The 22,939-nt window shown below is 38.5% G+C and overlaps 2 protein-coding genes across 2 annotated transcripts; both read right to left on the bottom strand.

Moving 5' to 3' along the window:
- Positions 1-852: 852 nt before the first annotated feature.
- On the bottom strand, positions 853-8,102 carry LOC137726020 (putative disease resistance protein RGA3). The gene is made up of 7 exons (XM_068464875.1): positions 6,853-8,102; positions 3,437-6,568; positions 2,506-3,139; positions 1,874-2,377; positions 1,541-1,612; positions 1,058-1,211; positions 853-959 (listed from the first exon to the last, which is right to left on the bottom strand). Exons 1-4 carry the CDS (start codon positions 7,984-7,986, stop codon positions 2,358-2,360), a joined length of 4,920 nt encoding a protein of 1,639 aa, XP_068320976.1. The 5' UTR covers positions 7,987-8,102; the 3' UTR covers positions 853-959; positions 1,058-1,211; positions 1,541-1,612; positions 1,874-2,357.
- Positions 8,103-16,534: 8,432 nt separating this feature from the next.
- Positions 16,535-20,620, bottom strand: LOC137724783 (uncharacterized). Its single transcript, XM_068463480.1, has 2 exons — positions 20,584-20,620; positions 16,535-18,348 (listed from the first exon to the last, which is right to left on the bottom strand). Exons 1-2 carry the CDS (start codon positions 20,618-20,620, stop codon positions 16,535-16,537), a joined length of 1,851 nt encoding a protein of 616 aa, XP_068319581.1.
- Between the last annotated feature and the right edge of the window lie 2,319 nt (positions 20,621-22,939).

Here is a 22,939-nt window from a genome sequence, read left to right as displayed (position 1 = left end):
AGAGTTAAACCCATCGATAAGAAAAGAAACTTATTCTACATCATTTGTCAAGGGGTTTAACTAGGATCATCTAATTACCTTATGCGGTTGTTGGAAAACCCTGCATATAAAGCTATTTACTAGAAATACTAAAACACTGCACATTCAACTCTATATCTGCATGTCAGTCTCCCCTCCAGATTTCCACACCAAAGCACTCTCGGAGTATTTTAAGCGACTTTACTTCCATAACTTGACGGAACTGTCATGACTTGCCGACGCAACCATTCCAGTATAAGGTGACTGAGCCAGAGCCAAGATTATATTCTTGTGTGCCGCAACTGTCATGGTCTTGTTCTCAGCCATGGCCATGTTCCACAGCTCCAAAAACTAGCTCACAACCATGAAGGCGACTATTAGCAATAATTACCCTTTTACTCAATAACTTATTAACCATAGGTTACCATGGTCAACGCAGTTACTATGAATATCATCATCTGCTACTTTATTTGTTTATGAAGCTATTGCTAGAAGTCTAGAAGAGGTTAAGAAATTACCGAGATTCCTCCGACGATCAAGAGAGTTGAATAACTTGGGTGAAAGACACACGAATGAAACTGGTTGCCGTCAGAGCTGAGCTCCTGAATACACTCTCCCAAAGATAACGACCAAATCTTCACCAAGTTCTGACTGACAGATGCCAGATATTCTCCATTTGCATGCCAACAAATGTAGTTTACCATGTCAGAGTGCCCCTGAGATTGAGGACGACGTTTTAATCGTATAACTAATCACTTGTTTCTACAGCAACAGATTAACATTAATGCGGATCTCAGTTAATCCCATATTTACAGACATGGTACCTGGAACGAATGTGTTTGCCTGTCAGTTTCAACAGCATAGATGGAAACAATTTTATCTGAGGCTGCTGCCAGCAGTTGTCCAGGTCTTGGCTGAAACCTCACTTGGGCAGTACCTCCCTGCCCCAAATGATAAAGACAATTTTTAGGTGTGAGTATAGCTTTCGTATAAATCAAATAACGCTTAATTTGGAAGAAAAGAACAGAAGATTACATACCTTCGAACTACGAGTACAAGACAATGGGTTGGTATTCCAGTACTGAATAACATTGTCATGATCACAGAAACAAAATAAATCAGTCTTCTTAGGGTGGAAGTCAAGGGACATAATAGGAGCTGTGTCCCGTACATGCTTGTAAACAATAGTTTGGCTGCCACGATAAGATTAATAAGTCAACAATGCTAGTACAATGAAAATGCACGTTAGAACATTCTAACAACTAAAAATTACAAATGAATAAAAAAATCTTGAAATTAGTATTGAGGTACATCCTGGTTGTATCAGCTCAGACCATGCATAAATGAGAGTAAAGACAATTACATTGGCTGCATCCCACAATCGTACAGATTTGTCAACTGAAGCTGTTGCCAGCTGAGTTGAATTTGGTCTAAATCGAACATCTGTGATAACTAACTTGGATCCCTAACCAAGGACATACAGAAAGAGTACAAAGTTTAAGTCTACATAATTATGCACAACCTGTTGCAGTTGCTACTGTGGCAATTGTTCATGCTGTTGAGAGGAAGGGTGCTGCATCTGTGCCATTTTTATCTGTTGAACAAACAAAGCTTCAGAGAAAGAAAATTTAACCTTTCAAAGGATCAAAGTTTTTGGAAACAGTAAATATCAACAGCCAAACTTAGAAATCACATGAAATGATGATTGATCATAACCATTAAAAGTTGAAAAGACCAAATTCTCAGAAAATAGAGCAGGAACATTTACGACAATAGATTTAACAGCATCCTTAACTATAGAACCCCAACAACAACCATGAATCCTAATCCTCATCGGATACATCAGAAAGGTTACCTTTGGTGAACTTGATAAAACTGGAGAGGACATAGATCCTTCATTTCTGGTAGACTGGCCGTCTTTTGCATTCAAGCTACCCCTACGCAGTCCAGAAAATCTGCGAGGATCCATATCTCCATAATTTGTTGAACTTCCAACGTTATTTTGTGCCTGAGCTTGTGCCAAAACCTGCTGTTGTTGAGATGCCAAAAAGAACTGATTTGGGTCTGAAGATTTGGCTTCTGCATTTGTACACCCAAATTCTGTCGTATTGGTTGATTCCCTGTAGTATGTAGTAGTTAAAGGCCAACCCTTCAAAGGAAGACCTGTAATGCCTTGAGGCTTGATTCAATCCTGAAGGAAGAAAGGAGCCGTATCTGATAGTCAGGTGTTGTCACCTGCACTGCTGAGTCCAAATTTTGACTGTAAAATTGCTTGTTTGTCCATAAATTGATGAAGGATCCATAGGCAAACTTTTCTGAGTTGCACCTAAGCTCCTAAGCTAACTTCGCTTTTGATGTCCTACAATCTCCACAAGCCGCATACTAATTGCTCAGTATGCTACAAAAGAAGAGGCAAAGAAAGTTAAGAAACGTGAGAGAAGGAGAATTGAACAAATGAATTATTTGTTTTGAGAGAGAAGGAATTACTTGTGACTTCCGGAATATGAGAAATCTTGGGCCACTCTGTGCCTGTACCCCTGGCGCATCTTTCCTTCAGAAAGGGACATTTATCAATCCATATATGTTTTAAGTTGGTGAGGCGTTGCATAGCTTGGGCGGAAGGCAGAGACTTGAGATTCTTGCAATTGTTAATCCCCAGTAGGGTAAGAGATGTAAGGTCACCCAACCACTCTGGAAGAGTCTCCAGCCCATCACAATCATTTATTGTTAGCTCTGTTACAGGACTAGTCGAGTGATTAATTACTTGAGGCAGAGACTTGAGCTTAGGCCACCCGCAGAATTCTAACAAGTCTGATGATGGAATTTGCGGAACCGGGAAAGAATCGAGCTCCTCCCACAACCCACCAATCTCCAATCTCTCCAGACGAGTCAGAGTGTGTAGACCCGTCGGCAAGTATTGTAATTTCTGACAATTACGTATTCTTAACCTGGAAAGAGATTGCAAGCTAGTTACATCGACATCTGCCAAAGATATTAAATTGTCGCACCCTTCAATTTTCAGTCTGGTGAGGCGTTGCATAGCTTGGGCGGAAGGCAGAGACTTGAGATTCTTGCAATTGTCAATCCCCAGTTGGGTAAGAGATGTAAGGTCACCCAACCACTCTGGAAGAGTCTCCAGCCCATCACAATCTACTATATGTAACTCTGTTACAGGACTAGTCGAGTGATTAATTACTTGAGGCAGAGACTTGAGCTTAGGCCACCCCCAGAAAACTAACAAGTCTGATGATGGAATTTGGGAAATCGGGAAAGAATCGACCTCATTCCAGAAGCCACCAATCCGCAATTTCTTCAAACGAGTCAGAGTGTGTAGACCCGCCGGCAAGTATTGTAATTTCTCACAAAAAACTATTGTTAACTCGGAAAGAGATTGCAAGCTAGTTACATCGACATTTACTAGAGATATCAAATTTTCGCACCGTTCAATTTCCAACACGACAAGGGAGGTGCAATCGCGTAAAGAAATCTCCTCAAGAGTAGTGTTACAGTGGATGTACAATTTTGGTTCACCGTAACTTGCAATAACCAATCTCCGGAGGGCGGTCAGACCCTTCCCCTTATCGGCAACTGAACTCCAACTTAACTCAGGACAATTCACTATACTCAACTCCTTAAGAGATTCATGACGGCCTTGCAGACTTGATAGTTGAGCACAATCTTCAATTACAAATTGCCCAAGGGATGGCGGGAATACATCTGAAATTGGAATGGATACTAAGTTTCGGCTACCATTTATTGTCAATCTCTCGAGTGTGTTGCAATGTTTCAACCCACTCGGCAAGCTTGAAAGCTTCTCGCAACCCTCAATCACCAATTCTCGGAGACATGGTGTGATTGGAATGGATGTTAGGTTGGGGCTACCACTTATTTTAACCCTCTCAAGTGAGTTGCACTGTATCGACCCACTCGGCAAGCTTGAAAGCTTCTCGCAACCCTCAATCACCAATTCTCGGAGACATGGTGTGATTGGAATGGATGGTAGGTTGGGGCTACCACTTATTTTAACCCTCTCAAGTTTCGACCCACTCAGCAAACTTGAAAGCTTCTCACAACCCTCAATCACTAATCGTCGAAGACATGGAGTTATTGGAATGAATGTTAGACTAGGACAATTCCTTATAGCCAACTCCTCAAGAATAGCGAGTGTTTCTAGCCCATCAACCGAAACATGCCTCAGAGATTCGCATTTGTCGATACAGAGTGAACCAAGGGATGTACAATCCAGTAAAGACAACTCCTCCAGTGTAGTACTGCTGCCGATAGACAATTCCGGTACACAACTTGCAATAAGTACCAGTTTGCGGAGTGTCGTTAGACCGTGATTTGAAATGCTTATTAACTTGGGGGATTTATAAATGGTCAACTCCTCAATAAGAGAGATGTCTAACCCATCAGCTGCATGCTGCCTCAATTGTAGAAAATCGTCGACAACCAGCGCACGAATAGAAGTGCAAGATTCAAGCCCATAAGTTTTTAGTCCATCACAATCTTCAATGGTCAATTCACGGAGGGATGTGCATCCGTGTAAGCCTGAAATTGACTCTAGACTTCTGCACGACCTTAAAGACAACACCTCTAGAGCGATATCGCATTCTGGTAGACTTTGCAGGTCCATTGACATTAATCCACCACATGAACTAATCTCCAATCCTCGAAGGGATGTTACACCGTGAACTGAAATGGATATCAGACTATCACAGCGGCTTATTCCCAAATTTTCAAGAGATGGACATTTTATGGACAACTCCTCAAGAGAAACTCCAGTGTACAATTCTGGTCCACTATGCTGGCTGGTGGTTGTTAATTTACCACCACGTGAACTAAACAACAATTTCCGGATGGATGTCAAACCAAATAATGAAAGGGATCTAAGTTTGTCGCAGCTGCATATTTCCAGATTCTGAAGAGAGGTACACTTTTCTACCAGACTTGTTAGGTTTGATAGCTCGTGACAAATACTCACCTCCAACTTACGAAGGGATACAAAATGATCAGGAAAATTTCTTATTTGTGGACACTCCACGAGATCCAACTCCTCAAGGCAAGGAAACACCGATATTTGTTCTTCTTTCACCACTGGTGGTTCAATCCATTCGGTCAGATTTGGGGCCGCACTAATTCTGAACGTCTTCAATGCAGGAAACAATGCCTTGGTCTTCATTGCATCATCAACGTCATCATAGCCATAAAACTCATCTCCCAAACGTTTTAGATTACACATTGTATTAAACTCAAGATGCATAAGACTAGGTAGATGGCCAAGCATGGGGGCTTCTTCACATACGTCGCACTGAAGCAATCGAATCTTTTTCAAGTTGTTGTGTGGCTTCCACGATGGAAATTTAGCACCCATGAAATTGTGAATCTCTAAAATAACCAAATTAGGGTGTGGCTGGAGGCCTTGGAGAACATCTTCTTCACCGTTGTTGCATGGCCTCATTTCCTCACCCCATGCAAGTGATAACTTTCGTATGTTGCTCTTCTCAACTAAATTTGATTTCTTCGCTTCTTCTCCATCCCTCACATGTTCCAAATCATAAATAGCCAGTTCACCTTTCAAGTGGTTTAAGCTAGCCAATTCCTCAATTCCACGACCGGTTCCATCAGGACTCACAATAAAATAAGGCATGGTTCGAAGACTAGTTAATTGCCCAACCCTAACATGAGATTTCCTATACCAACCAAAATTAGCACGTTTCTTTTTTTGGACAGGACCAAAATAGATGTGTCTCAAGTTGATCAGATCTCCGATTTCCTTAGGAAACTCCTTCAGCCGTCTACAATACTCCATTCTTAATGTCTGTAAGTTATGGAGCTTGCCGACAGATTTGGGGATTGCTTCGATCTTTGTTCTAGAAACGTTTAAATACCTCAATTGCTTCAGTTTCCCAATTGATTTCGGCAGCTCCTTAATATCAGCATTGTAAAGATTCAAGACATGTAAACCCCTAAACCTTGGCAACATGTTACTAGGAACTTCATTATTAGAAAACAATGAGCGCAATCCCCTTAAACCTTTTTTTGGAATTGATTCCAAAACAGAAGTAGGAATGTGTGAAGCATGTCGAATCTTCAGTGTGCCAACCATCTCATTAGAATCTGAAGTCACGCTCTCAGATTTTGATACAAGTTCTGCAAAATCATGCACAAGAACGTGCATCTTGCATCTGGCAACAACACCAAAGTCATCCTTTGTAAGATATTGAAGTAAGGAGTTTTGCAACAGAATATGAAAATAATCAGTGCCGATATCCTCCATCTCCATATCAATATTCTCGGAAGAGGGGTGAAGCAATCCTTGAGCCATCCACAGTTGGATTAGGTCATCCCTTTCGATTTCAGATCCTTTCTTGAACATTGAGCAATAAGTGAAGCATTGTTTCAAAAACGGGAGTTTCAAATTATCCAAACTCAACTTCAATCCCGAGATGATCGTCTCTTTTGCTTTTGGAGAGTCCCATATTTTACTTTGTAGAATTGCTGACCATTGATCTGCACCATTCTTAGAACGCAACATTCCTCCGAAATCCTGTTGGTTCATATATGGTTAGATTTCCTGTTAAATTATTCATGGACTTCATAAGTGATTATAACAATAAACATTAGTTGGTAGTTTGACAGAAGCTGGCTAACTAATATTATAATGTTGATGTTAATGGATAAAGAGAATGTTAGGACCCTAACAATATTAATGGGCCAATATCTGTAATAAGGTTAATGGGTCGCTTAGGCCCACTAAGAAGAGCACCATGTATTTCTGAATAGCCTCATTTGTAAGCTTTAAATAAATAATACAAAGTAAATTGTCTTTACCTTTGCCACAGATGGTAAACCTGCACACTTTTTGGCAATCTCTCTTCCAACTTTCTCTAGATCAGGATCTGTAGGTGCAGTATTATCTACAAATGCTCTTCCCTTCAATATGGACCAGCATTCGTCTTCCGATAGAAATCCCAAATCATAGTGAGGAAGTGTTCCCGTAATTGTTGCAACTTTGGAACTGCGTGTAGTGACAAGTATGGTGCTCCCCCGTGCAAAATGAAGTTCTGACAAACAAATCATCAATTTGCTCCATTCTTCAGAATTTTCATTCCAAACGTCATCAAGTACAAGAAGACATCTTTTCTCCGTCAACTGTTCTTGGAGGCTTTTAAGCACTGCCTCCTGACTTTGTATATCAACCGTTCCGCAGTTAACACATTCTAAGATTCGACTCAAAATTAAATCGGCATCAAATGTATTGGATACATATATCCATATTTTCTTATCGAACTGTTGACTTATCGCATCTTCATTATAAACCAACGTGGCCAAAGTAGTTTTTCCCAAGCCTGGCATCCCCACAATGGCCATGACAGAAAGATTTTCTTCATCTTTTGAGTTGGTCAAGGTTGCAACTATGTTTGACACGGCATCATCTCTGCCAACGATGATTTCATTGCCAATTGATGAAATGGTTTCTCTCATAAATTTCATTGCTTGAGAAGTTGCATCTATATTTTTGGAAAATAGTGCCATAGAAGATGCCTGACTGGCGAGATCCACCAACGATGCGTTGATTATCTTAATTTTAAGTGCTGTTTTAAGACGAAGTGCAACCGGATTAGAGAATGAAAAGAAGTTGAGTACCTTTCTGTTGAAATGGTTTTGTATTTTGTGCTTATGGCGGAGAACTTCATAGTTGATTTCCTCCAAGACATCATCAGCATCATTGGCTACGTCCTTAAGTTTCTGCACCCACGAGGGCCACGACGCCACTGCCTCACGCTGATCTTGTGGTTGCTCAGCAGCTTCACGCGTGATATCTTGAATCATGGCTAATGTTTGATGCAGGCTTTTCAGATTTTCTTCAAGTTCCCAAGAACGGACGAGCGGTTCATTGGAAAGTGAAGCCGCCTTTGCGAGTATTCCCTCAGCAGTGAAACTAGATATGTCTGCCCTATCCATCCTTCCGTACACAGATCTCAAATCAAAGAACAGATTAAAACCAAAACACAGCGCGCATAGGCACAGTATTAGTCTGGTTGATAGATAGCAAGGAGCGGTACGTATGACAATAATGCATGTTTTATTGAAGTTGTTGGGTTGGTAAGTAGGGTTTGTCTGGTTGTCATCTTGCTTTCGGCTAGGGCTGATTTAAGAAGCAATATCATGTAAAGCTAGGTATTAGTTTAAGTTAGAGATAGTGGAGGACTCATGCTTGCTGAGCTGCCATGTCTTCACTCATGCTTCTCATCATTCCTCCACTGGAGGACTCATGCTTGCTGAGCTGCCATGTCTTCACACATGCTTGCTGAGCTGCACATGCTTGCTGTACTGCCATTTCTGTCCGCACCATTCCTCCACTTTCTTTTTGTATTCCTCTCCTATTTATGGTTGATCTTGTAAACTATTTTAGACATGATATACACATAAAATTGTCTTTATGGTATCAGAGCAGTGATTCCTCTTGGACCTGCTTCTGTGTTCTTCCGGAAAAAAAAAAAACCCAAATCCAAACCAGTTGAGCCATTATGGCCATACCAGCAGAAAAAACTTCAAAAAACGAAACCATGGATACCAATCCAATTCAACGTTTGAGCTCTGTGCTTCTAAACGAATTCAACTACCTGCCTTGGTCACGAGCTATTTCTCTCGCTCTTGGAGGACGTGGAAAGCTTCCATTCATTCAAAAGGATGACATCATCCCCGAAACAACTGCACCGGATTATGCAGCATGGGTATCCCAAGATCAACTTATCATGTCTTGGCTGTTAAACTCTATGGAACCAAAGATGGCTGAGATTTTCAGCTACTCAGTATCATCTCACCAACTTTGGAATTCCGTACGAGACATGTATGGAGATCTAAACAATGCTGCGCGAGTCTTTCAGCTGAAGAAAGATCTTACGGAATTACAACAGGGAAATCTCTCTTTTGTTCAACATCTTGGCAACTTGAAGGCCAAATGGAATGAATTGGATCTCTACAGACCTCATACCACGGACACAACCATTCTTTTAAAGTGTGCTGAAGAAGACAAAGTGTTCCAGTTGCTTGCCAGCATTGGACCAGATTATGAAGACCTCAGAAGCCATCTCTTAATGACACCTGAACTTCCCACTTTACAGATGGTCTGCAACGTTATTCAACGTGAAGAAGTAAGAAAGAAGGTCATGAACGCAGACATGGTTGTTGGAGAATCAAATTTTAGGCCATCAGAAGCAAGAGCCTTCACCTTCTCCAGACCATACAAGGGAAAACGACCAGACTTAAAGTGTTCTCACTGTGTGAAGATCGGTCGTACAGGTATTGGACACATAAAAGAGAAGTGCTGGATTCTTTATCCAGAACTTAAACCTAAGTTCAATGACGATGGAAGAGCACCACGAAACCAAATGAAGCCTGCCTACACTCCTAGAGGAAATTTTATTTGCGACAATGTCTCCAATAATGTGATAAACTCTTCCTCTAGTCCCATTGCTCTCATAAATGAATTTGCTAACTTCTTGCAACAGAAACAAGGAGCAACAAATCATGAAACTCCTTCAGCCATGCTCGGCAAGTTTGCTGGCTTCCTCGAACAATCAAACTCAGTGTCACAAAATGACATGCCAGGTATTATTGCAACTATCTCCACTGCTTTGGATCTTAGTAGAAGTTGTGATTTTTGGATAGTTGACTCAGGAGCTTCAGATCACATGACTAACGATGCATCTTTACTAAATGATTTTCAAAACTTCTCCACTCCTTCTTTTGTCTCCGTAGCTAATGGCACCAAAGTTAGTATAGTAGGCAGAGGGAAACTCAAAATCTTCTCGAGTCAAAAAGAATCTCTTGTCATGCATGTCCCTTCTTTTCCTTTCAAACTATTGTCAGTAGGAAAAATAACACATTTGCTAAATTGTCATGCAATTTTTTCAACTCACTATGTGATTTTCCAGGACCAAGTTTCGAAGGAAACGATTGGTAAAGGGTTCTTCCTCAATGGACTGTACTATGTCAAAATCTCTTCAAGTTTCCAAAAAGGTTTCTACGTAAACTCAAGCACTGTAAACAAGGAGCAGCTGTGGCACATGAGATTAGCTCACCCTTCTTCACATGTTATGTCTTTTCTTTTTCCTAGTTTCTGTAAAGAGATTCCAGATTGTGAAGTTTGTCAAAAATCTAAGTTCACCAGGTTACCCTTTCCCCACTCTCTCTCTAGAGCTACCAAAGCCTTTGAAATAATCCATTCTGACATTTGGGGACCTGCCACCTTAGAGTCCTTTGATGGTTACAGATTTTACATTTCGTTCATTGATGATTTCTCTAGAACTACTTTTGTGTATTTACTTAAATTCAAGCATGAAGCTTTCCAGTGTTTCAAAAATTTTCATAAATTAATTCAAAATCATTTTAACTCTAAAATTGGCATCTTAAGGTCTGATAATGGGTCTGAGTACACTTCCAAAATCATGACAACTTACTTAAGTGAGCATGGAATTTTGCAACAAACAAGTTGTGTAGGAACGCCACAACAAAATGGCATTTCAGAAAGAAAGAACCGAGACTTGCTTGAAAAAACACGATCACTAATGTTACAAGCAAAAGTTCCAAAGAAGTTCTGGTCTCAAGCTATACAAACCGCTGCATACATCATCAATCGCCTTCCTAGTAGAATCTTGAAGTTCAAATCCCCTTACCAAATTCTCAAGGGGAGAGAAATTGACATAAGTCATCTCCGTGTGTTTGGATGTGTATGTTATGTGCACATTCAAACTATTCACCGAGATAAACTTGATCCAAGGGCTATCAAATGCGCATTTGTAGGTTACTCAACTTCCCAAAAGGGATACAAATGCTACGACTCTAAGACCAGAAAGGTATGTGTATCCAGGGATGTGCGTTTTGATGAAACCCACTCTTTCTTTCAAATGCATGATGATGAACCTCAGGGGGAGCTCTCATATGAAGTGTTTCCTACCCCTCTCTTCCTTGATGATACAAGGTTGTCAACACCGCAAAATGAAGCTGTTGAGATAGAGCCAGCTCCTGAAAGTATGGAAGAAGTCAATGAAGAAGTCATTTTCGAAAGGAGAGAGCCTCAACTTGAACAATCTCCTCCTCCACGAAGGAATCCTTCTCGAAACAGACAACCTCCAGCCAGGCTTGATGATTTTGAAATCTACACGCCTAGACATCCTATTGGACAAATGGTTTTTCATAGCAAGAGCTCTCCATCTCATGCTGTCTTTGTGACCAAGTTATCCCACAATTCTGAGCCTCGATCCTTCGAAGAGGCACACCAATCTCCTGTATGGAGGCAAGCCATGCTTGAAGAACTGAAGGCACTTGATGAAAATCAAACTTGGAGCATTGTTTCTCTGCCAAAAGGTCAACATGTGGTTGGGGCAAGATGGATTTATAAGACCAAATTTCACTCAGATGGAAACATAGAGCGGCACAAGGCAAGGTTAGTTGCAAGGGGCTTCACACAAACCTTCGGAGTAGATTACAAAGAAACCTTTGCTCCTGTGGCAAAGATGAACACGGTTAGAGTGCTTCTTTCGGTGGCCATCAATTCGAACTGGTCTCTACATCAAATGGATGTAAAAAATGCCTTCCTACATGGAGAGTTAGAAGAAGAGGTATACATGCGACTACCACCTGGTCATGAACGAGAGAAGGAACAAGGAATAGCCTGCAAGCTTCACAAGGCTATTTACGGTCTCAAGCAATCTCCAAGGGCTTGGTACTCAAAACTTAGTTCTGTCTTTATGTCATCCGGCTTTAAACGAAGCAATGCAGATTCTTCAATGTTCACTAGGATTGGTACGCATGGAAGATTGGTGGTACTTGTTTATGTTGATGATCTTATTGTCACGGGAGATAATCCAGAAGAAATAACTGCTCTCAAAGCCACATTACATTCAACATTCAAAATCAAAGATCTTGGCAGACTTCGCTACTTTCTTGGAATCGAAATGGATCAATCTCCCACTGGTTTGTTTCTAAATCAACAAAAGTACGTTCTAGATCTTTTAGAAGAAGCAAATATGATGCATTGCAAGCCTGCCAAAACACCACTACCAACAAATTTCAAGGATGAAACCTCAGGCATCCAACTTGAAAATGCATCGGAGTATCAAAGGTTGGTAGGAAAACTTATCTATTTGACTATAACCCGACCTGACATTGCTTATGCTGTTAGCTTTGTAAGCCAGTTCATGCATTCTCCCTCATCTCATCATTTACAACTAGTTAAAAGGATCCTTCGATACTTGAAAAGCTCAATATCTACTGGGATTTTCATGCAAAACAACGGACACTTCACCATTGAAGGATACACAGACTCTGATTGGGCAGGCAATGTCCTTGATCGCAAATCCACAACTGGTTACTGCACTCTTGTTGGTGGTAACCTCGTTACGTGGAAGAGCAAAAAGCAATCTGTTGTAGCTCGGTCAAGCGCAGAAGCTGAGTATCGTGCAATGGCATCGACTGCATGCGAATTAATTTGGCTAAAAAGGTTGCTACGTGATCTTGAAATCATCTCCTCCAAACCAATTCTTCTTCATTATGACAATCAAGCAGCAATGCATATTGCTGCCAACCCCGTTTTCCATGAACGCACAAAGCACATTGAGGTTGACTGTCATTTCGTTCGCAACCAAGTTCAGTCCAAGCTATTACAAACTGTATTTGTTCGTTCCAGTGATCAACTTGCCGATGTGTTCACCAAGCTTCTGCCTTCTGCACAACTTGATCGTCTTCTCTTCAAGCTTGGATCCAGAAAAACTCTCGATCCAGCTTGAGGGGGAGTATTGAAGTTGTTGGGTTGGTAAGTAGGGTTTGTCTGGTTGTCATCTTGCTTTCGGCTAGGGCTGATTTAAGAAGCAATATCATGTAAAGCTAGGTATTAGTTTAAGTTAGAGATAGTGGAGGACTCATGCTTGCTGAGCTGCCATGTCTTCACTCATGCTTCTCATCATTCCTCCACTGGAGGACTCATGCTTGCTGAGCTGCCATGTCTTCACACATGCTTGCTGAGCTGCACATGCTTGCTGTGCTGCCATTTCTGTCCGCACCATTCCTCCACTTTCTTTTTGTATTCCTCTCCTATTTATGGTTGATCTTGTAAACTATTTTAGACATGATATACACATAAAATTGTCTTTATGTTTGCCTTATCTTGTATCTGTTTTTGTGGCTCTAACGTAAAGTTGTTGTATATGTGGTCACTAGATACCAATTGACTTTTGTGGTTTCGGTCACAAGTTTTTTAAAGAGAAATTAGATTCACATCTCTTATTTTCATACTGCATTGATTGAAATTTTATCTTTTGTTTAAATGAGAAATTTAAGATTACTAAGAAAATCAAAATTAAAAAAATTTGAAATTGTAAAATTTAATTTCCTAAAAATTGTGAAGTTTATTGTTTGGATACTGTAAAAACTATAATGAAATTTAAGGAAATTTAGTAAAAGGTTAATAAAAATTTTACTAATGAACCGTATATCAATGGTCAATTTTTATTTTGAACTTAATCAATGAAATATTTTTGTTAATTAGTCATAGGTCAATAAGGAATGTTACATGGGTTTCAAGCCCATATAAATAGTTATAAAATTACTTTTTTGCCCCAAATTAAATCATAAAAAGGTTTATGATCATCTCTCCCAAAAATCCTTTCTTTTATGTAAGTAAAGATAACCCAAATTCCTCTCTCTCTCTCTCTCTCTCTCTCTCTCGTCGATGAATCAATACAAGCCATGAATCCATAACTGAAACCTAGCAATAAAAATCTCTCTCTCTCTCTCTCTCTCTCTCCCCCCCCCGAATCCGGAATCGGTGGGACTCCACGCCCCGTGCGCTAGTAAAAGTAAAAGTAAAACTAAAAACTAAAAACGTAAGACAATAACTTCTCTTATACAAGTAACTATTACAAAAATCCTTACAGAGTGTACAAAAATAAAAAAAACTCTTAAATCCCACTTAGCTCGTCTAGCACATGTCTTGTCAAATAACTCATTTGTAAAATAAAAGGACAAGGGGTGAGCAACAACCATCATCACTCAGTGAGTAGAATATGTAATATGTCAATCAAGCAATGTCATTTTATTCACTATAGAAAATACAATAATAATATCAAAATCATCGTGCACGTAGTGCCATATCACATCATCCCTTTACATATTCATTATATTCTTTATAAATAGTAACTCACCACGTGACTCCTATTGGCCATTATACCCTAATGTCTCCATGTGCAGTTTACATTTATTCTTCGGATTAATGCAACACAAAAGTTCTTATGCTCCGTGAACAATCCCAAATATCCACATATCGCTATATTAATAATTCCGAAAGCATTTCCACAAATTCAACATGCTTGACTTGAAATAGAGATATTTGAAAATAAGTATAATTTGCAACACATTACATAAACCACTCACCTTGATAATCCGAGTTTTGACAAGACAAACCATCTAACAATCTCCACACACCAAACCCCTAATTTTAACGGATGATCCTGGATGCTTGCTAACCAAATGGAGCAACAGCTCCTTGTTCGAGAACTCTCTGCATGCAGAGGAAATGAGAGAGTTTGAGGGAAAGAGAGATGTAAAATAGAGAGAAACGAAGTGGGATGGAAGAAAATATAAAAAGAAGGGGTATTTGTCGTTTTCCCCCCTGAACTTGTAAGGAACTGCCAATTTCCCCCCCTGTACTTTAATTTTAGCCAATTACCCCCCTGAACTTGTAAAATTGGCCCATTTACCCCCTGATGTTAGATTTGAGAATTTTCCATCCAATTTTCCATCCAACTCAGTCACATGCACAGCACGTGCCAATTTTTTTAGGGTAAAAAAGTAATTTTATTCATAATGTGGACATTCTATTTTTCTTCTTCTCTTCCGCTAGTTCACTTCGAACAATTTTATCTAAATTAACCATAAAAGTCTAATTAGCAACTGCAAAATATTGGCTCAGCGCCCAGTTTACCAAAATGAAATTAACGATTCTTACTACAATAAAGTTAACAACATCCACAAAAAATATGCAACAGACTTGCACCTAGTGCCAAAACCAATAAAACCTATCAATTTTATAGTTCTGCAGCATAATCCCATTAAAAGAACAACTTAACCTCAACACCAAAGATTTTCATTAACAGTACGAAATGCCCTCCAACACATCATAGTTACACTCTCCATGGTCTTGCTTTTTTGGCAACATGTTGGGGTTGTGATGCCATTTCATTAGCCTTCCTTGTGACTTGATTCACACGACCACCTCGGTTCACCTATTTCAATTCAACACGGAAGCAACAAAAATGTTAGCAAACCCAAAACAACAAAAATTAATCTATAACAATTTTTTTTTTAAAATTAAAAAAGACAGATTCTTGTTATTACATGTAGTTTAGAAGTTCCTTGTGGCCTAGTTTGAGATGGAGCAGCCCATGAGTGGTGATGTGCACCAATTTCCTACATCAAAACCATTTATACCCAATTAGTAGTTTCATACAATTGCATATATAGTAGAGTCAAACACAATATAAGTATTTGATACAAGTCCAATTTACAATTACCTTTGCAACTGTGGTCAATCCTTTTGCTTTTGAGTTAAGACCACTTATTGTGTTATTTCCTTTTGGCGTTTTAGGTCCTTTTGCATTTGAGCTAGACCCTTTAGATATGCTTGTACCGACTGTTCGCCCATGACTCTACATTATTTATGTTCACTTAGCGACTAGATAAGTGATATAACAAGACTCAAAATAAATACAATCCTTGTTGATCAAATTACCTCTTTTGTGAGTCCAAAACCTTGTTGTGATTGTAGTAGCCCTTGTGGACAACTTGTTTTGTTGTGTCCTTCCTCTCCACAGGTTTGGCAATGCATTACAACATCATACTTCCTTAGCTTTGTTGCCCCCTTCTTTATCTCATCTGGTGCTTTTGTTCTTTTGCCTTTAGGTCTTCCAGGTTGTTTGTGGTAAAAAGGAGGTTTAATAGGCCTAAGGTAGGTTCTCTTCCACTGTTCTTTTTCAGACATAGGAGCAATATACCCTTCATAACACCTATCATAAGCTGGCCTTTTGTAAAGTGAGTGAACAAACAATTGTGGACTAGCCTCCTTCCTAGTAATTGCGGATATAGCATGGGGACAAGGAATGCCACATAGCTGCCACTTCCTACAAGAGCAAGTGTGCCTTTCCAAATCTACTGCAAACATACTACCAACCAAAGTATGCACTTAATATTGACCATTCCCTGAATAATTGGCAAAACAACTGAAACTATCCATTTGATTTTTTTCAACAATCTTTAAAATTCTAGGTCCAACTTGTTGCGTCCACTTAGCCTCTCTTAGCCTAGCCATTCTCAACATCAAATATTTTTGAATCCTTTGTAACATCGTAATAATCGGTTTATCTCTTGCATCTAAAATTGCAGAATTAAATGACTCACACATGTTATTCAATAACAAATCACACTTTACCGATGTTCTGAAATAAGATATGCTCTAATGGCAAGGTGGCTTATCAGCTAGCCATTCCACTGCCTTATCAGATTGATTATTCATCACCTCAATTTCAGCTTCAAAAGCAGGTACAGTAGTTGCTCTTGCTGCTGCCCACAATCTCTGTTTTAAGGCAAGTCCAGTGTGACCTGCACTTCTAAAATTATTATGCAAATGTCTAACACAATGTCTGTGTTTAGCAGTTGGCATCAGACTCCGAATAGCATCGCCTAGTCCTTTTTGTTTGTCAGTGATGAATGTCCAAGCATTTCCATTCTCAATTCCCACATCCTCGAAAAAGATCTCCAAAAACCAAGTCCAAGTCTCCCTATTTTCCACCTCCACAACAGCAAATGCTATTGGAAACATGCCGTTATTGGCATCAACACCAATAACACTTAAGATTTGACCAAGATGGGGTCCCTTAATATGACACCCATCAAAACCCACTATAGACCTACACCCTTGTTGAAAGCCTTTCTTCAATGCAGCAAAGCATATGTACAACCTTTTAAAAATAGGGTTTTCACCTTGGAAATTTGTTTTTACTTTGATAGTACTCCCAGGATTTCTCACTTTCAACTCTTCCAAGTAATCCCAAAGCTTGGCATATTGCTCATCTATACTACCTTTTGTCACTTTTTTGGCAATTCTCTTTGCTTTGTAAACTTGGTTTTTTGTTATGTCAATACCATAATGCTTTCTCACAAGTTCCATGAAACCAGTCACACTCATATCGGGTTTCGATCTAAGCTCCTCATCGAACCGATTAGCTAACCAAGAGGAGGTGGCAAATTTAGAATGCTCCTCTCTTACACAAATGTGTTCAGGATTATAGGTTTTAATTCTAACTGTTGGTCCCTTCCCCACAAAAGAGGCATACAATTTCCATTGACAAGGTACTGCAGCTTTTCCTAGACACTTGATCCGTAATCTGTTGGAATCATTCACTGCCCAATCTAGCGGTCGACAAACAGACACGCCATATGCCCTTACTGCCTCCCTGCATTGTTTCATGTTTGGAAATTCCAACCCTAGATGAAGAGTGGGATTGATTTTATCTGACTCTCTCCTATATTGAGGTAGCTTAGGTGTTTTGAGTCTTCTTCTAACCCTCACATTGGCTTCATGCTCTTCAGACTCAGACCTAACACTATCTAAATCTTCTGAATTGTATTCTTCAGTGGAGATCTCACCAAGTTCTCTGTGTGTTTCTTCAATAGAATCACTCGCTACAATCTGATCAAACAAGATGTCATTTGCCTGTACATTTTTTGCACCTTTATCAGCATCTTCCTCGGATTGTTCATAGTCAGAATCCTTGAACTTAAGAGTAACCTCATCGTCATCTTCCTCTTTTTCTGAATCTGTAACCTCTTCATCTATTCCTTCTACACTGTCTCCAACAACCTCCACACTCTTATTTTCTTCAAATTCATCATCCGCATTAAACCCCTCAAACTGAACATCCATATCAACAAATGTAGCTGCACACGGATCACTCGCAAGATTGTTTGTGATTTTCCTTAAGTCAACCAAGTATAACAAATGCAACCTAACTTGAGGAGATATGAGTGAAACCCACTGAAACACATCTGCATCGCATTCAATTTGCAAAAAACCCTTTATTTGGTGCCAATAGTAAAAACCCACAGTCTCTTTATTATACCCAAGCATTATAGCAACCTCATACAGATCAAGCATGGACATATAATCTTTAGTATAATTGTCAACCCACTGTACAATACCACCCACATACTGCCCATCTTTAAAGTGACCACCATGGTGTATTTCAAGTGTGAATAGGTCATGATTACCTACAACAAATGCATTAAAATATAATCAGAATAAAGATGGTTCACCCAATTAAATGTGTCTTTTATGTTGACAAAAGTGTGAAGCAATCCTAAACCCTAAACCCAAGTACGTTATAGTTAATTTGTAGGACATGTTCGTGGACTTTGAGAAAAACTAAAGATCATTAAGTCCCTCAATTTATTCACATGTACGTGTATAAGGGTTGTTTTCATCTCTTCTGGAAGTTCAATGCTTTGGTTGAAAAGGCAAAGATGAATCGGAATAGCATTGAAATCCCAACCTGGACAATTACAACAACACCTAGAAAGCTTACGTGAGGGATAGACAGAGAGAATAATTTGATAATTATTTGCTTGGTCTATATCTTGGAGGAAATTGAGAAGGAAAAATTGAAGACTTACTGTATCTTGGAGGATGTCCACCATCTCTGACCACCATACTCATCATTCCCCTGCTTCTTGATTATCTTTTCTCAAATTGTAACCCTAGGATGCGGCTTGCGTTCCCCTGCTTCCCCATATACCCGACATCGATTAGGTTTGTTGTGGTATATGATTACCTTTTTACCCTCACACCATTAGCATGTGCCAAGCATGTGACCAAATTGGATGGAAAATTGGATGGAAAATTTTAAGATATAACGGTAGGGGGTAAATTGGTGAATTACACAAGTTCAGGGGGGTAATTGGCTAAAATTAAAGTTCAGAGGGGAAATTGGCAACTCCTTACAAGTTCAGGGGTAATTCGGTGAATACCTCTAAAAAGAAAGGGGAGAGTTGAGTGAAAGTCAGTGGGAAGAGTGAGAGTGAATAAAAAATGATGAAGTGATGTGTGTGTCAGAGGGAGACACGTGAGAGATCAAGTGGGGGAGAGTGTTGTTGATTGAATTTATAGAGAGAAAAGTGGTGGAGGAAGGAGAAAGAATGTAAAAATTGAAATCAGTTTATTTTCAATTTGGGTCTTGTTTTTAGATCAGGACTCCGAGATTTCCTCCTCCAATTGTACGTTGCGGTTTGAAATTTGAATCATTTGATGATCTGATTCGTCCATTGGAGGCAGTGTAGGGATCTCGAGGATAGAAGCAAAACACTAGGGTTGTAGAGAGAGAGAGAGAGAGAGAGAGAGAGAGGGAGAGAGAGTTTTCTGTTGGATGTCACATCGAATACACGTATTCTTACGGTAACTTAATTAACCACCCACGGAATTACCATATGCTTTATATACTTACTATTTTCATTTTAAAAATACTTTCTATTTTCATTTAAAGAAAAAAAAAAAAACCAATATTGTACACTGACCATATGTGTAGGAGAGGAGTTGTATTTCCTTCACCCCTACAGTCCATCGTCATGTGTTGATCGTAGACGTATGTCATGATCGGGGCATGATAATTTTTGGTGCTATCAGAGATTCCTAGACCATCTCCGGAGAAGCAGTTTTCATGCAGCTAGGACGCATTCCTTTTGTGGGGATCCGCTGGATTCAACAGGTTTTAGAGCCCGTACAAGTGATCTCTTTACCATGGCAATCCAAGTTATAATAAAAACTATGACAATCCGCATAATTCTACGAAAATGCGGATTGTCAACATTTTGTAACCATCGCACCAAATAAGCTTTCTTTTGAATACACATTTTTATGGTCCTAGTAGCGCATTATATGTGTTTATTTGATTAAATTCCAATGGTTGTCAAACACATGCTCATTAGTTTTAATAATCCTTCTTTTTTTGCATTCACAATATCTATGACACAATCATATACATATTTTTTATCTTCATTTATTGAAAGAGGTAGAAGCATTGTTAAAAAAGAAAACTAATGAAAAAGGCTTGAAAACTTTAAGTTTTAATGATAAGGACAAAATAAAGAGTAAAGTGAATAGTACCATGTTTGATTTTTTAGTGTAAAAATGTGGTTTTTCGTTAAAGTGAAAAATACCGCGAATTTTTCGTTAAAACTCCCTTGTTAAAAAGTATCTCTAACTCAAATAACATAGAATATTTTTAATTTATCTTATGGCACAATCATATAAGTATGTGTGATGGTATGAATTGAAAAAAGCTTTTTTTTCTTCCCCAGCTAATAATTCAGTTTCCATCCATCTTTATGAGACTTCACAGTTGACTTGACTCCCAGTATGGTTGATGACAAGGTTCAGACTCTAGACAGGAAATTCAGTAAGCTTCAGGCAACCTCCCGCACAGCTCGAAACACATCAGGTTTTCCACTAACCTTCTTCTTTCATCTTCATTTCCTGCTTTCTCTTCATTGTCTGCTTCATAAAATCTTATTTTTTGAAAAGCCACGCTTCCCTCTATATATTATGTAACGAAAAGAAGGCCAATTTAGTGAATAACTTTGAGGTTGTTTGGCATTCATTTGAAAATAATTTATAGTTTTAAAAATAATGAATGCAAATGACTTCCCACTGATTAGTTTCGAAAACAGAAAAATTGGTATCCAAGAAAGAATACCAAGGATGTCATTTCTTCATCAAGAAAAGAAGAGAAGAGGTCCTCAAATAGTTATATAGTTATTCAACCCCGCCTGGTTCCTGGTTCCTCAAATTCACAAAGCTTGAGCATTTTTGCAGTTTTGATTCAACTGCTTACTAATCACCCCTTAGGGATAACAGGATTTTGTTATGTATGTGCTTTCTCAATTGAACATTTAATCACCTACCGACAAGTGTTCAAGGAAATGGTTTCAACACACCATTTTTCCCGCACCACACATCCTTGTTTATTTTTGGCCTTTGAATCGAATAAAGCGAAGGAGAATCAAGTGACAATTTTAAACACGGGTGCTGATGAAATCATTTCCCTAGTGTTTAATCCGATGACAATACATGAAAGGTGCGCAGGTTGAAGGTCTTTGGATATATGTGAAATTTCAATATATGTGAAATTTGATGATTCATTGTAATTTTTGCAATTGGGAAACTTATTTTGTTCATGCCAAGCAAATTTTAACTATACAAATGGAAGTTAAACTTAATTTTTTGCATATAATACATATGTAGCAAAAAAAAAAAATCATTTGATTTTAGCATAATTTTTTTAGCTAGCCCACCCATAAAAAAAAAATTAAATAAATAAAATTTCGAGTTCCGCCATTGGTCAGATTGTGGAGCTCAAAACATCAACTTAAAGTGCTCAAATAAAAACGACTTCTTCGTGAAAGTTGCTCTAAATTGTGTGTAAAGTAACATATCCAAAATTGGTGATAATCTATTTAATGATGCGTTCTTAGTGATCAAAACATAGAAGTATGTTATGAGGAAACTTTAGTAGCTGTCCACTAAATGCAAAATAAAAGGAGGAAAAACTCGCCTACTTTGAACAATAACATGCAGTGATTGTGGACCAAATGATGAAAGGAGAAGTGATTTATCCATATGGGAAGACAAGGAGTAGTGGAAGCAAAAGAAAAAGAGGAAAAAGCTAACCTACTACAAGACCCACTTTCTTAGCAAGTGGTAGATCGATATAAGCTTCAAATATAAGACCATCTCTAATTCATGGGATAAAATTTAAAATATAAATTTTAAAATCTCTCAAATCACTTCTAATCATTGGGCTAAAATAATTCATGGGAATAAATATATCTCTTGACTAAATTCTCCCTAAATTAAGCATGGCTTAAATAATTTTGGACCCACCAAACTGTTATATTTCAAATCCTTTTTTTTTTTTTTTTTTTTTTTTACTTATAACATAATGGTTATGATTAAATAAGATCAAATCTAATGGTAAAAAAAAAGATTTGACGGCCCAAAATTAAATAGCATCTAAAATTATTTAAATCAAATTTCGCGTGAAACTTTATAAATACCTATGTATTTGTACGATTTTTAATTACTTATTGGAATTGAATGTTTATAAAAATAAATTAAGATAATCTACATAAATTTTATTTTTAATTACTAAATCTTAACTATTGTATTACTTTAGGAGTTTGCATCAATCCACGTCAGAATTATTTTATCACACCGTTTGCACTGTATCACATCTCTCCTTCATGTTTGTTCTCTTCCACGACTTTCCCTCTTTTGTTCTTCATATCAACATATTCATAAACCTAGAATCTCATAAACTCATGAACAATCATGACCACCATTAGATTCAAATCACGTCCACGTTTTGAAATCCAAACAGTAATGAATAATCCCATAATTTTATCAATTTGAATTATCTGGAACTCTTTCCATTTATTCCATCTTTTCAGATCGTCTTCCTCCTTGTCCTATTTTTTCAGTTCATCTTATTCCTAAACCAGTAAACCCTAATTAAACCAATAAACCCAAAAGAAACTTTCCAACTCCATTTGCTTTTTGCTTAATTTCTGTTATGGTATACATTTATTTCCTTCAATTTTTCTGCTGATTTGAGGAAAAAAGGAAAGATATAAAGTTGAGATTGGGAAAAATGGGAAGAGAGAACTGATAGACGGATTAGGATTTTTTTACCGAAATTGATATTGAAAACTTTTGGATTAATTTGTAATATGAAAAATGAAAGTCACAGAGAGAGGGATACCATGCAAATGACGTAATGTAATAATTCTGACGTGGATATATCAAAATTCA

Source organism: Pyrus communis, chromosome 2 (assembly GCF_963583255.1).
Source record: "Pyrus communis chromosome 2, drPyrComm1.1, whole genome shotgun sequence".
In the NCBI taxonomy this organism is placed as follows: domain Eukaryota; kingdom Viridiplantae; phylum Streptophyta; class Magnoliopsida; order Rosales; family Rosaceae; genus Pyrus; species Pyrus communis.
This window is presented reverse-complemented; position numbering and strand designations above follow the sequence as displayed.